Source organism: Mus musculus, chromosome X (assembly GCF_000001635.26).
Source record: "Mus musculus strain C57BL/6J chromosome X, GRCm38.p6 C57BL/6J".
Taxonomy (NCBI): Eukaryota; Metazoa; Chordata; class Mammalia; order Rodentia; family Muridae; genus Mus; species Mus musculus.
In genome coordinates, this window is record NC_000086.7 from 47,808,781 (window position 1) to 47,823,651 (window position 14,871).

Genomic DNA, 14,871 nt, shown 5'->3' on the forward strand with positions numbered 1-14,871 from the left:
TATTCTCTTGGAAATACACAGGGCCATGTGGCTAGCTGAGGACAATGTAATCAAAGTAGGTGTGACATGTGTCACTTCTGGGCTGAAACAGTAAAGAGCCTGTATAGAATTCTCCAGTCTCTCATTCTTCCCCTACAGTGACAGATGAAAAGGCTGTGTGCACCAGATGGATAAACTACAAAGCAGCAGAACTTTAGTTCAGTGTAGACCTTTGAGTGACTGTGTGAAGCACATTCCTTCCCATCCGATTCTTCCGACCTGAATGGGATTTGCAGTGTGAACAAGAAACAAATTATTGCTTTTCAAAACCCCTGATGCTCTGATCTTCCTATGTGAACATGAATGTATCCCTAATGAAAACAGCTTCCCTTCTTCCTCAATGCACAGCACTTATGTCATCATCTTATAATTTAGTTGTAACTAGATATGTATGTTGTACCTAGAGTCCTCTGTATTAGATGTATGGGACAGACAATCACGAACCAATCAGCAAGCAAAGTTTTACCTTTTACCCAAAATACATAGCAGTGGGCAATACAATTCAGGAAACACAATTGCTTTCTACTATACAAAAAAACAGGAAATAATTATATTTCTTATAGACAGTCCTTTATTATATTTTTCCCACTTGAATATTTAGAGAATAATTTAAATGTAACGCACACTGACAGCAAACACAGTATCAAATATTAGGGTTTATTTTTAAGATTTTTTCTTTCTTACCCTTTATTTCCTTAGGAAAAAGTATGTAGATGACCTCAAAGAAACAATGATTATGCTAATCACAGTATGCAGTTACACACACACAAACCCAGACTCCATAGAAAAGAAAGCAACAAAGAAGTGAGAAAGTCTTTCTCCTCAAATCGTTTTAATTCATTTTGTCCACAGCCATATAAATGTAAAGTCTGAAACAACAATAATACAGCTATAGAATCTAGGTTCTCTTTCAAAGCAGCGGCATAGAAAACATAGAAAAGCTAAAACCTCAGCACAAGCTTCAAAAAAACAAGGACTGAGAGGAATTTGATGAAGACATGAAATGCACAAAATACAGTACAGAAAATACTAGAATGCATAAAATAGAAAGCTACACATTTCAGGTAGAAAGCATTGTAAAATATATAAAATATGCAAGAAATCAAAACCAAAGAGTATTCCTTTTTTTTTTCCTTAGAGTACCATGAATACACTGGAAGTAGTAATTAGCATTTGAAGATGGGGACAAGAAAATAGCAGTTTCCCATTTAAAACTTTATTTCTAGGCTTTAGGATTTCACCTTCTTGACATCCTTCCTTCCAGAGCTCTCAGTAGCTGACTCTGCTTTTCTTTTCTGTGACTAAAATGGAAACAGATTTAATGTTCTGCTCCAATATGCACACTTTTAAATGGCCCAACAATGTTAAATCTAGGATGTAAATGCATTAAAATTTTTAACATGAATATTCACTTCAATGTTAGACTCACAGTTAATGCTCTATATAGCCCAACAAACTATATAACCCAATGTAAAATAACTTTTAAAGGTGTTTCTTTTTATGAAAAGACATAAAATATCCATCAAAAATAGTCATCAAGTATCTACTTACACATGGCTTATAAATGTACTTTTATCTTAAAGAACTACTTAATATTTAAAGTTTCTGAGGAAATGTTTATTTGTGAGTGTTATTTAATAACGTTAAGGTAAATGTTAACACACCATATTTCATATCTTCTATGATGCACATTTCTTTTCCCCATTAGCACCTCTGAAATCAGGATGTATTTTACAACTGATAACAGATGATACTTGGCATCATATCTCTTAGTAGCACAAAAAAGTTTTGTCTTACAACAGAAAGCATCATAGATTTGATGAAATATGGTGCACTACTTAACACACTCAAACAGAATACTTTGAATCATTGATATACACAGCAACCCAACAGGATTAAAATCACATTTTTATCCAGCAGTGAACTTATTGCCAAAACAGGCTATCTTGTCTGCTCAGGGTTCTTTTGTATACACAGTTCCACAAAGATCAAACAACTTATTTGATCAACTCAGGTTTCAGTCTTCACACCATCCCATCACTACTCTAACCTTCCGCTGTCCCCACGGCGACCTAGTCTCAATTCATAGGATCTCACTTGTATTATGCCTCTGCTTAAATTTGCGAGGAATTTCTTAAATACTGAGTTTTGTAACAAGGGAATTCCTAACCACATATTCTTCAAACAAAAAGAGAAGTACGTTTGTGATGTGATTCTTCTTTGATCTAAAACAAATTAGCATTTCATAAAACCCAGAATCAAACATAGTATAAACATTTGTAATTATGTAAAAAAAATGAGATCTACCTAAAAGTTAGGAAAATGCTGAAAATTTTACCATTGGAGTTTTAGTTGCCCGTTTCTTCTTTTCTGCTCTCTCTCTTTCCTCAATTTCCATATTTTCTTTTTCAATCAATGAAATCAAAGTATTACAGCGTCTCTGAAATTCCTAAATGAAATAATAAAGAACTTAATAATTTCTAAAATGTATCCTCTTAAGATCTTTTAAGATAAGATACTTCTTTAATTTTATCATTTCTGTATAAGAGTCTTTCCAAAGTTTGTATTTTTTCTCTGTCCTCCAATCAAACCAGTATTTTTCAGAACACCATTCCTATAGGGTATTAATAGGTCCCAGTAAAACAGAGGTGGGCTAAGTGTCATTTGATGGATGACAAGTTAAACAATCTGGTCTGTTTTACCATGGAACTTTATTCAACAATATAATGGGAGGAAGTATTTACACATAAAACATCATGGAGTCCAGAGAATTACGCTGAGTGAAAAATCCAATCACAAAGGTTATGTCTAATATGTTTCCATTTATATAACATGTTTTTGAAGCATGGTGTCATTCTTTAGTCCATGCTAAACTAGAACTCACTTATGTGCAGCAAGCCTCCAGATGCTGTGATAACAGGTATGGGCCAGATGCTGTGATAACAGGTATGGGCCAGATGCTGTGATAACAGGTATGGGCCACTATGCCATTAAAGGATAGAATTGGAGAATAGAACAGAACAATGTTTGTCTGATGCTAAGAAGAGTGGAAGAATCCATGTAGCTAGAGGTAGTACAACTGACTTGTGGAAACAATGGTTTCTATATGTCTACAAATAGTACCTTTCCATAAAGATACACACACACACAAAATGATGCCTGTACAAATGATATCTCAAGTTCTGTAGATTATACTAATATGAATTTTCATATTGCAATATTACTCTATAGCTACTCAACTCCTGTCCATTGGGGCTGAGCTCCACACCTGTATATTTTGATTGGTTGTGGTTTGCTAAAACAGATTTCTTTATTATAGGGCTTTATGGAACCTTCAGAGCCTGATGATCACTATGAACCACTAGGAAGGGGATATAAGATACAGCCATTCCCAAAACTACTTAGCCAACAGAAATCTCACTATACATCTTATGGGATTTAAGTTCTGGGACTCAGGGATGAACTTGCTAATTCAGAGTAAATACTATCTGAAAAGATTTTTGCATTAACCTTGCCACTACTATATTTTACTGCCAGCAATCAATGCATCCAAACTATAAACAGACTTTATGAATGTATGGTGAGCATTAAAGATATGATTCATTAATATGGAAACTCATTTATTATTAACCCTGTATATTTTGCTGTGTTTAAGGTAAATAATGGATTAATATCAAAGGATAAATAATGTTTAAATATATGACTCCTTTTCTGTGTAAAAAGAAATGCCTGACAAAACAGAAAACAGTTAAACACTCAAAACAAAACAAAACAAAACAAAACAATAAAAAATTTGGGAAGCCAAACAACGTCATTTCTATAACATTAGTAGTGATGTGCCCATGCTTCGTGAATACTTGAGTGAAGTGTGTGTACTTGTTTGTAGTAAGATGCAAATGAGACCTTCCATTCACTGATGTTGAATGACAATGTTATTTTTTATAAACTAAACTTTCTTCCAAAAATTAAGCAGTTAAAGTGCCATATTTAGGAGTCATATTTAGGAAATCCATGAGATCTGATGCTATCTTCTGCCTATATTTAGAGAGGCATAATTTACAGAAGTATTTAAGGTTAAATGAGCTAAAAGGGGTAGGTACTAACCCTTTCATCACCTTTTCATCATGTGCAAAAGGTGGCCATCTACCCAATAGATTACCCTTGTTGGCACCTCAATCTTGGATTTTAGTCCCCAGAACAAGACAACAAATAAAGAAGTGTTGCCTACCCCATCAAGTCTGTGGTTCTTTGTTACAACATTGAGTAGAAAACTGATACACTTCCCTTCAAGAAAATGAATTAGAAATAGCAAAGAGATATTTCTAAAATTTTACATCCTGTGACTTAACAATCCCATTCTCAGACACTTACTATAATAAGGAAGTACATAAAATATTTCCAGAAAGTACTTAGAACACTGATAGCAAGAAAACTACTGAACAAAGATGCAGACACTGGAAGTAGCTGAAAGAACACTAACTAGTAGCTGACACTAGCTAGCTCTGAAAATAGCACCAGTGGTGAATTTTGCTTTAAACACTTGGGTCTGTTTATTCTGCAGAGGATGCATTTACACCGAAGTTCTAAAGACACTTTTGCCATAGCAACTCATGTCTATATTCCCAACTTTTCTAAACTGATCATTTAGGTTTTGAGAAAATTTATAAAGTTGTAAGAAATGACAAAAAAAAAATCTTTTAAAACACAATTTTATCATTCTAAGTAAGATCTAGAAAACTGCCACACAACATAGGGAATGTTGAAATTGACTATATTATCAACCAACCAAAAAATTTTATACTCTCTAACTCAAGCCCCAAAAGAAAAAAATATAGACTAACCAGAAAGATAGTTTGCATTAACAAATTTGTGTTTTCCAATTAAAAACAATAAACAATCTTATGCAACACCAGAATTTTCAAGTTTCTTAGACATCCATAATTGCCCAAGATTAGATAAACTGATAATAATAACACTGTAATTTGGATTACTTACCAAAGTAATGCTAATACATTGAATATGCAGACTAATTATTCATCATAGTTTCACTCAATAATACATATACATACAAATTAAACAGCATGTTATTCAATGTATCTATTATACAAAGGGCTAAGTTGACCCTGATGATATCTGATCCTTGGTTTCTAGGGAGACTACATAGATTCTTTATAAAAAGCTGATTTTTGAATCATTAAGCTATACCCTCTGGCTATTATTATTCTCAATAAGTAATAGTTGCCTGCAATTGCAGATATCTTTAGATACATATTCATGGTTCATATGAATGATTCAGGGACATATACTAATACTTTCAGACAGTCTTATATGCATGGAGATAGGATATTACAAAATGATTCAAAATAGTCACAAGAAAGTTCTCACCATGATTCCTTTGAACCTGTCACTAGCTACTCCAAAACAAAAACAAAAAAAAAAAACAAAAAACAAAGAACAAAGAATAAAGAATCCTCTTCAGAAAGGCAACAAAGAAAGGACGAGCACTTTTGTTTCTCTGTTTCTTGTCTTCCTATTTTTCTGAGGTTACAGGAATGGTTCATGGAATGTCAAACAACTTCTAGAATTCTGTAGTCTAATTATCTCTTTCATCAATTCCCCACTCTTGATTTAGGAATGAATTTGGAAGAAGAAAAAATAACACAGGGAAGTCAGAAAAGAGATGCCAAAGCAATTAGGGGCGACAGAAGACAATAAGAAACAACAAATTGAAAAACTGTTCTGCTGGGTTGGAAGCTGTGGGAAATGGTTTAAGAATTCTGTGTTCACACGTGTGGGAAACTCAAAGAGGCAAACAAACTTCTCAAAGCTGTTAGCATTCTAATGGAGATTGGAAGTCTCCGTGGCAAGATTCAATGTCAGCATGCCCCAAATCTATTTTTCTGGCACAAAACATGTTTCTGGTTCTGAAATAATGTTTAGTAGACGCCGACTTGGCAAATCATACACAAAATAATAGCAGTGGCTAAGGCTAAGTTATCTACAGCCCAGGAAAAAAAAGAATTGAAGGTTTATACATAATTTCACTGGCAAAGGGAGCTCTGTGACAAATTTTTAGCAGGAAGGGAGACACAATCAACATGTATTTTGTGTTCAGAAACTCCTTTATACATATTAGCACTTCATAAAAATCTCAGACTCAAAATTAGGAACAGGTTAACATTAAAAAATGTTCAAGTTAATACAGGAATCCTCAATACTAGATCCTTGCTAATAAATTATGCATCTTAGCCATCTATCTGATTCCCTCCAAGGTCAGAGTACTTGCTACCCTCTAAGCCTCACTATTTCAACTCTGAAAACCTCGAACACATTTCCTTCTGCAACACTGTTATTTGTTACCTTATGATATCTAACAACTGGTTCCATATCTAACCTGTATAGTCAAACAGAACAAGTCAATTTCCTCTCTGCCTAACAATCCCATGTTTCAAGAGAGCTTCCTCAACCAGAATCATCTTCAGAACCACAAATACTCCATGTTTAGAGTAAATATCCTCTCTTTACCCATCCTTCGTGTAAAACATTTCTTGGAAGATGCATAACACATAAATCTATTTGTGATGGTTAATCTTGACTGTCAACCTGATGGAGTTGAGAAGATCACAGATTGGTATAGCACAGCCTTCCATCTGCCTTTGAGAGTGTTTTCATAGAGGATTAAACAGGAAACCCTGACCTGAATGTGCATACAACTATCCCATATGCTGGGGGTGCAGATGGAATGAAATGGGGAAGGAGAGAGACCTGCAGGATGTTTTCTTGATTAATAACCAACATGAAAAGGCCCAGCACACTGTAGGACAGCAGTTCTCTACTTGACGGTCATGACCTCTTTGGTGGCTGCATGTCAGATATCCACTAAAGGCATTCATATTCTCTCTCTCTCTCTCTCTCTCTCTCTCTCTCTCTCTCTCTCTCTCTCTCTCTCTCTCTGCTTCCTGGCCATAATAAAGAAGATACTCTCTCTGCTCCACCACTCCCTACCTTTATGGCCTAAAACCTCTGAAAGGGTTCACAACCATATATCTTTCCTTCCTTGTTTTTCTCATGCATTTATTATCACAATGAAAAGTATAACTGAGAAATGTAATCATACTGTGACTACCTGGTAATGTGCCTCAGACACCTTTACAGACAGTTTATTGGTGGAGTTTGGAAACACTGAAAGAACTTGGGTAGAGAGGAATAAGGAGAGATTAATGAAAGATTCTGCTGGGAGGGGAGTTCCAAAGACCAGAAAGCCAGTAAAAGCCTAGAGAGAATAAAGACTGTGCTCATAGGTTTCAGAAGGGAACGAGGATTCTATTAAAAGTTGGAATAGATGCCATATATTATACAAGGTAAAGAACATACATACACTTTGTTCTTTCCCCAAAAAAACTTTCAGTAAAGGTTAATTAATGGACTAATTTATCTGTGGAGAAAATTTCAAGGCAGTATAACATATTACTGCCTTTTTTGTTTGTTTTTTGTTTGTTTGTTTGTTTTTGTTTTTTGCAAAACTTACATTGGGAACTGGGAACAAAAAGAAGAGTGGTATCCAGGTGTTTTTGTTTTGTCAATTTGACACAAACTGTAGTTATATGGGAAAACAAGCCTCAATTAAGGAAATGCCTTCATCAGATTGTCTGTAAGTATAATGGATGCGAAAAGGCCTAGCGCTCTGTAGAGCAGCAGTTCTCAACTTGAGGGTCATGACCCATTTGGTGGTTGTGATTCAGATATCCTTCATACCAGATATTTACACTAAAATTCATAATAGTAGCTAAATTAGTTATGAAATAGCAACAAAAATAGTTATATGGTTGGGAGTCACCACAAGAAGATGAACTGTATTAAACTGCATTAGGAAGATTAAGAAGCTCTGCTGTAGGGGACGCCCTGAGCAGTAGTCTTGATTTCTTTATAAAAGTATAAAGATAATTCTTAGCCTATAAGCCATATGAAACAAGTAGTGGGTTTCAGTTTGTCTGTTAGGGTTGAAAGGCAAAAGTGATGAATAAAGAAGGAACCAAAAAAAGTAAATTAAATAAAACATCTACACTTCCCGAATGTGTGTCTCTGAATTTGTACATGAAATTCTGTAAGGTTGGAATTTTGGGAACGCCAGGGCCAAGAAGTGGGAGTAGGGGGGTAGGGGAGCAGGGCGGGGGAAGGGTATAGGGAACTTTCGGGATAGCATTTGAAATGTAAATAAAGAAAATATCTAATTAAAAAAAAAAGAAAAAAAGAGGATTTTCAGTATAACAAAAAGGGCATATTTTCTCCTTTGTCATTTTGTTCTTTTATGTAATCCATATATATCACCCCAAAAAACTTATTATTTGAAATAAATATCTTCATCTGCAAATCCTGCAATATATTTCCCAAACCTGAAAACACTTTTGAACGTCTGTAATACTAACAAAAAAAACAATGGCGGCATATAATAGACAGTCATAACCCAACATTGTCGGCAGCTGAATGGAAGTTCATGTTCAAATAAAGGTAGCCTACATTATCCAAATAAGTTTTGTATGGTGGGATGTTTTATGTAAGTACTGTCAACTAAAAACTTTATTACTTTATGAAATATTTTTGTCACATCCCACCTAATGATACACTGGTGTAAATATCCAAAATGATCCCTGTTTAGCATACTAACTGTATTTCTGTTTGTCCAAATAATTGAAGATTACAAATGAAACACTATAGCTACATGTGTAGACACACATGGTATTTGCAAGTGATTCACAAACATATCAATAAATAAAAGCCACAGGACTTAAGGTCAAAAGTCTACCAGGATACAGGGTCAGAAATAAACTGTAGCATATTGGTGCAATTCCTTAGATTCCATCCAAAACTTGTTCAGTTGCAGGGGTTGAGACAAACTGAAGCCCAAACAATCTGTGTTGGCTTATTGACCTAATGCCTACTCAGGGTAAGATCCCATGTTGTTCTTCTTGAATAAAACCAGATTCAAGATTAAAACTGGTAGGAAAAAATGACTCAAGGACAGAAAGTCAGTAGTACATTGGTCAAAGGGAGCAAAATAAGATAGGAAACAGGGTAGAAATAAATCTGAGAATTTTTACTATAGCTGGTAAGTGAAGTAAACATCTACAGAGCTGTGTTTACAATACATAAATTTGATTGTCCTGCTACAATCTGTCATTGTCTCTCCTACTTCCTGTACACTAATGACCCAAATCTAGTCTTCAGTGCAACACCACAGCTTTCTCCATCATTTGACTCCTGGTTACATCTTCTACCACTTCCCCATACATACATTACTACTTTTGGAATACACTGGGATTATTTATCCCTTTTGCATAATCCTGCTCCCACAAATTGAAATGTGCCTCTTCTATGAAGCTATTTCCCTGATTCCTTTGCCACATGGCAAAGTTAATCGCTACCTTCTCTATTCTAAGACATTTTCAAAATTAAGGCAGAGAGGGAACAGTCTAGTCTTTCAAACACAGGGTAGTGAACAAGTTCCTATGAGTTAAAATGTACTTGACTTTACAACGAATTAGGTTTTTATTGTGTTTTTCTAAGCAAAATTTGTTTTTGTTGTTTCTCTCGGCCTCCACTTCTTCCCGACTGGACCCTCCTTTTTCTGCCCTCCTACTCCTAAGAGCTTTCTCTCCACTTTTAGGTCACATACAATGCCACACTCAAGAAGAACCTATCAGAACATTTATAGGCTACCGATTTTGCCAGCATATTGTTAATCTTTCTTATATTCCATTAAGAACTCAGTCTCCTAAAGTATCAACACTAGATGTTCAAGGCAGTTAAGTAATAACGTAATATATTAGAGTCATAAGCAACAAAGCGTCACTGTGAATATGGAACAACCAGGAAATGTCTGTTTCCCTTTTATTCCTCTAAAATATCTAAAAAGAAACATCCTTTCTGACTAGATTGAACAGTATTCTGTGCAGAACCAGTAACCTAATTAGCATTTACTAGCCACGGCGATAACCATATAAAGTGAGAAGCAAGTTCATAAAAAGCTATAACAATAATTTCTAGAAAGTAGTTTTTCTCCTACAGTTCTAATGAGAAATGTCACTTTATTACTTTTAAATAAGGCACAATTTCATTAATAATAAAGATGTGATTTGAAAACAAACTAATAACATGAAATTTTTATTACCCAGTATTCAACAGTGTGTGATTCTCTGAGATGCTATCGCCAAAACTCATTTAAACTACTACAAAAGACAGGGTAATTGTAATGATTAATTACTAATACTCAGCTTCAACTGTAATGTTCTTGGCCACGGGCAAAGCAACACACAGCTTCCTGAGCTGACTGACGAGAAAAAAAAGTGTTCTTCAGCAATTGAAAGGTAAAAAAATTTAACTAAAATTAAGAACCAAGGTCATCCTATAGAGGAAACTGAGAATTAAATTTTACTTTTTCTTCTTTAACTACCTAGAAGAAAACTAAGAAAGATTAAGGCATTACTGATTGAAGGCTAGGTTCCTTTCCCATGTGCACTGTCCAATGAACTGACCAATGTCTTATGGCCTTTAAAAGTCTCAGATTCTCTTCAACATGCTATGTCCCATCAGTCACTAACAAATGAACAGAGATGGCAAGAAAATTAATGAGCTAATGTTGATAAGGAGACAGGTCGGCATCCTATAAAAGACAACTTACATAATAAGTACAGCATATTAGTAGTTTTTGAACAACCAAATACTAAGGTCCTATTCTAGGATCCCCCAGCACCGAGATGAGAGTGGAAGGCAATTCCTATGCTCTGAGCTTAAAAATCCGAGTTCAGCATGTGCTTCCTTCCTACTTGTTTATGGAGTTCAATAGAGGCTGATTACTTACTTAAAGACCACACAATTTCTCTGCGAAAAATTCACGATCTTTTTAGCACAGAGAGATGGAAGTGAATCTTATTTTCTCTTTTGTACAGCCAGCAGTTTTAAATGGAGAAGAGCTTCAAAATCTTCAACCTTTAGCCAAAGCCTTTCAAAGTGTGGCATATTTGAAAGGGGGAATTCATTCCTTTCGGCACTTTGTGTGTGTTAGTTAAGTCAGATGTCATGAATTCAGTACTTTGAGATTAGCACATAAAATATAACTATTAATGTTCTTACAAAATATAACTATTAATGTTCTTGCATTTTTTTTCTAAGAAAGATTTCACATTATTTAGTGATGTGTCTGGGAAAGAAAAATCTTTTTAGTAAGCTGAGTTCAATCATTAGAAAGATTTCAATTTAAACACAACTATAGTCACAAAACGAATCAAATTGCATCCTGTATCTCAAAGATAAGATTTTTCAATGATTTTCCAGTGTTGTTTATTACAGAACTCACAGCTGTCTCTCTCAAGATGGTGGATTCTCTCCCTAGATTGTGAAAATGACTCACTAAAAAGAAAATTATTTTTAAAACAAATGGAGGTAGATGCTCTACAAATATTAATAAACCATTTTTACAACTCTATAACTATTGATATTAATGTAATGTAAAAAGATGATATAAATATATGCATATTTTAAATATATGACTTGTACTCTAATTCCAGAAATATAAGTAAAAGTTGTCCACTAGTTAGAAGAGAAATCAAATTTTAGCATAAGAGAAAATTTTACCTAAAACCCATTAAATTAACATATTGAATTATAAAATAAATGGCTATATTTTTAATGAGTCTGTAAAAATTAGAAATTCTACTTTCTAAATGGTAATAAAGGACACAGGCATTCCCAAGTTTAATAGACAAAATACAGATTTACATTTGTAACCACTCATATAGTTAATATCTGCCTTTCAGCAAATATGCTCTGAAAATTTAAATATCTAGAAAAAGAAAAGGCATGGAGGCAAATGTCTCAAAAAAAAAAAAAAAAAACAAGATGGAGGAAAACTAAAATTCTTTACAAGGGAGTTCAGAGACATCTAGTGGTTGTTAATATATTGGAGCTTTTTCCTCTCTGTGACTGAGTATGAAGGCTAAGTAGTTCTATGATCATCTTATTGCAAACAGCGTCTTTCCTTGCACCTTCAATCGCTTTCATCCTACTGCCTTAGTTTAATAACTGAAGAAATGAGACCCAACATCAATCTTTCAACCTTTTAAAAATTAGTAAAATATCACTGAAATATCACAGAATTCAATAAATGTTTCATCACATAAAAGGGCACGTATGTTTGGAAATGCGATTTCTTGAAAAATGCAGTTAAGCATTTTTCTTTTAGAAATCATTGGTGCTGCCCTAAATTATGTCATTACATAAATAAATAAATAAATAAATAAATAACCCAAGTGGCTAGAAAGCTAAATATGTGGCTTTGAAAAGAGTCATCTGTCATGCATATTCATGGATTCCCTGAATGAGATGACAAACTAACTCACAGTCAAAATAAAATCTTATTTCCAAAAGAGAATTTAAAAAAGCAATTCTACATTTGTTTCAATAATCTCCGTCAGTGATCTGAAGAACCCTGTCAAACAATTGTTCTGTCCCTAAGGCCGATCATGATCCTTTGTGCTGCAGATTAATTCCTATCTTTTTCATTCTTCCTTCAATCCTTCTGTATTGTAGTAATGTGCACACCTCTCCTTGTCCTTTCACATAAATACACCATTTGAATGCCATGCTGAAAATGTCAACTAAAACATTATTCCAACTAGCCTAAGTTCTCACGGATCCTGGGTTTAAAGGAAGTACTTGCTAACTCTCCCAAAATTATGCCATCTATATGTTTGATGGTAAAGATATATTTATTAGTGTTTGAACAAATAATATTGCAAAGCCTCTTCCAAAGTAATGCCTTCGACAGAACAACACATATTTTCCTTTTATTCATCAGTGTGAGCTGAAGGTATAAAATAAATCAGAAAAAAAAATATGAAGCACTTTTTCATACCCCAAAGAACTTTTAGAAAATAAAATATTTATGAGAACAACTTAAGAAATGGATGCCATTTTACAACTAGTCACAAAACCACTGCTGGTTTTGTTGGGTTTAGGCTCTTTTTAGTTTTAGGCAATATAACTCTAGTTTTGTTTTAATGGCCTTGGCTCGTGAAAGAACTTCAGTGACAATCTTAAAATGTTTTCACATGAGGCTGAGCATGGTGGGAAAGCCTGTAATCGCGGGATTTGGGAGGATAATGTAGAAAGAGCTTTAACTCCAGGTCAGCCTGGGCTACATAGCAAGTTCTAAGCCAGCTTCAGCTACAAAGTGAGAACCTGTCAATAAATCTGTTTGTTTGTTTGTTTGCTGGTTGGTTGGTTGGTTGGTTGGTTGGTTGGTTGGTTGGATTGTTTATAAGCTGCATGCATTTGAGTGTCATCACAAACATTGCTGTTCAGGAGCAGTAGAATTTACAATGAGCAGAATTCATGTTGGAAAGCTATAGAGGAAATTGCAGAGGCAAGAAATAAGCTAACTTTTACTTAACTATTCTTTCTTATGATGTTCTTAGGAAGACCCAGCTTGGGTTACAATCTCTTTTCACTGAAAACAAATCCTCAGGTCATCTCTACACTCTCAAATGTCACCTAATTAGTTACAAAGGGAAAATGTACCATAAAAAGTGGTGAGCCTTGGGAATTATAGCATAAACCAAGTGACCAAATTGAACATCACAGGTAGTGTGATAATCTGATGCAGTATTCCTGGTGACATGCTGCAAAAGGAGACATTTGAAGAACTGCCAGAAAAGTCTGTTTATGGGATTTTGTATTATTGAGTGAATGCTAATATTTCCATGTGATTGTAATTATTATGTAGAAAGATCTTCTTATGAGATATATATTCTTTTATTTTATTATTCACTTTAAAGGTTTATAATTGTTTGTACATATTTATCTTTCTCTCTGTGTCACATGTATGTGAATGCATGTAGAGATCAGAAGACATCATTGGAAGCCCTGGAGCTGGCATTACAGGTGGTTGTGAGCTACTGGGAACTTAATTCAGGTCTTCTGGAAGAGCAGCAATTATTCTTAACCAATGAGTCATCTTTCCAGCCCTCCTCATTTTGTTTTCCATGAGTTGGGAAGGGGAGGGCATATGTGTGTGTGCCTGTGCAAGCGTGTGTATGCATGTATGTGTGCACACGTGCGTGCATGTGTGTGTGTGTGTGTGTGTGTGTGTGTTTTAGCATATGAGTGGGCCCATTGTCTGTGCATGTGCAGTGGAGGCCTGAGGGTGATGTTAGAAATCATCCTATATGCTAAAGTATCTACATTGAAGATTCTACAATGAACAATTTTGTTGTCTGCAACTTACCTTAAAATGGTTCATAAATGTATACACTTACACAAATATATCAAATAAACAAATTGTTATTAATATAAAATGCAGGTGTTTTTCTGAAGATAGATGTTCTGATATCTCTTTTACTTTGTGCACATGTATATCTAACTCTATGTTGAAGGAGATGGGAGAGAAAGCTAATAGAATGAAATGTTATCAATCGGAGGAACAGAGTAAAAGAGAAACTATGAAATGTGTACCTTTCCAAGATAAATAAGCAAGAAAAGGAATACATACCATGGCAGTTCTCGACTTGATGAACCAGTCAAATCTAAACTGGGGAGCATTCCGTACACACTGCCTTAATTCTTCATATACATTTTCTCTGTCAAAACCCATTTTGTGTAACATACAGATCAAGAATCTGTCTTCCTCTTCAGTATAGTTCTTTCCTTTACTGGTTCCATACTGAATACGCAACTGATGAAATGGAGCCTTGTATCTTGCAATCTGTAAGTTTCAACAAAAATTGCTCTTTTAATGGAGAGTGCAATAACAAGTCAAATCTAATCGCTACTGCAAAT

At 34.6% G+C, this 14,871-nt stretch overlaps 1 protein-coding gene across 5 annotated transcripts in view; it reads right to left on the reverse strand.

Annotated features, from left to right (window-relative positions):
* Positions 1–589: 589 nt before the first annotated feature.
* Positions 590–14,871, reverse strand: part of Smarca1 (SWI/SNF related, matrix associated, actin dependent regulator of chromatin, subfamily a, member 1) — an 83,244-nt gene continuing 68,962 nt past the window's right edge. For 2 of the 5 annotated variants that reach the window (NM_001358618.1, NM_001290708.2), the window contains exons 22-24: positions 14,585–14,797; positions 2,378–2,488; positions 590–1,340 (exon numbers count right to left, since the gene is read on the reverse strand). In NM_001358618.1, the coding sequence (NP_001345547.1) occupies positions 1,269–1,340; positions 2,378–2,488; positions 14,585–14,797 (396 nt within the window). In that variant the 3' untranslated portion in view covers positions 590–1,268. Of the gene's footprint in view, positions 2,489–14,584; positions 14,798–14,871 lie in introns of all 5 variants that reach the window. The other 3 variants (NM_053123.5, XM_017318646.2, NM_001358619.1) reach the window with 3 other exon arrangements.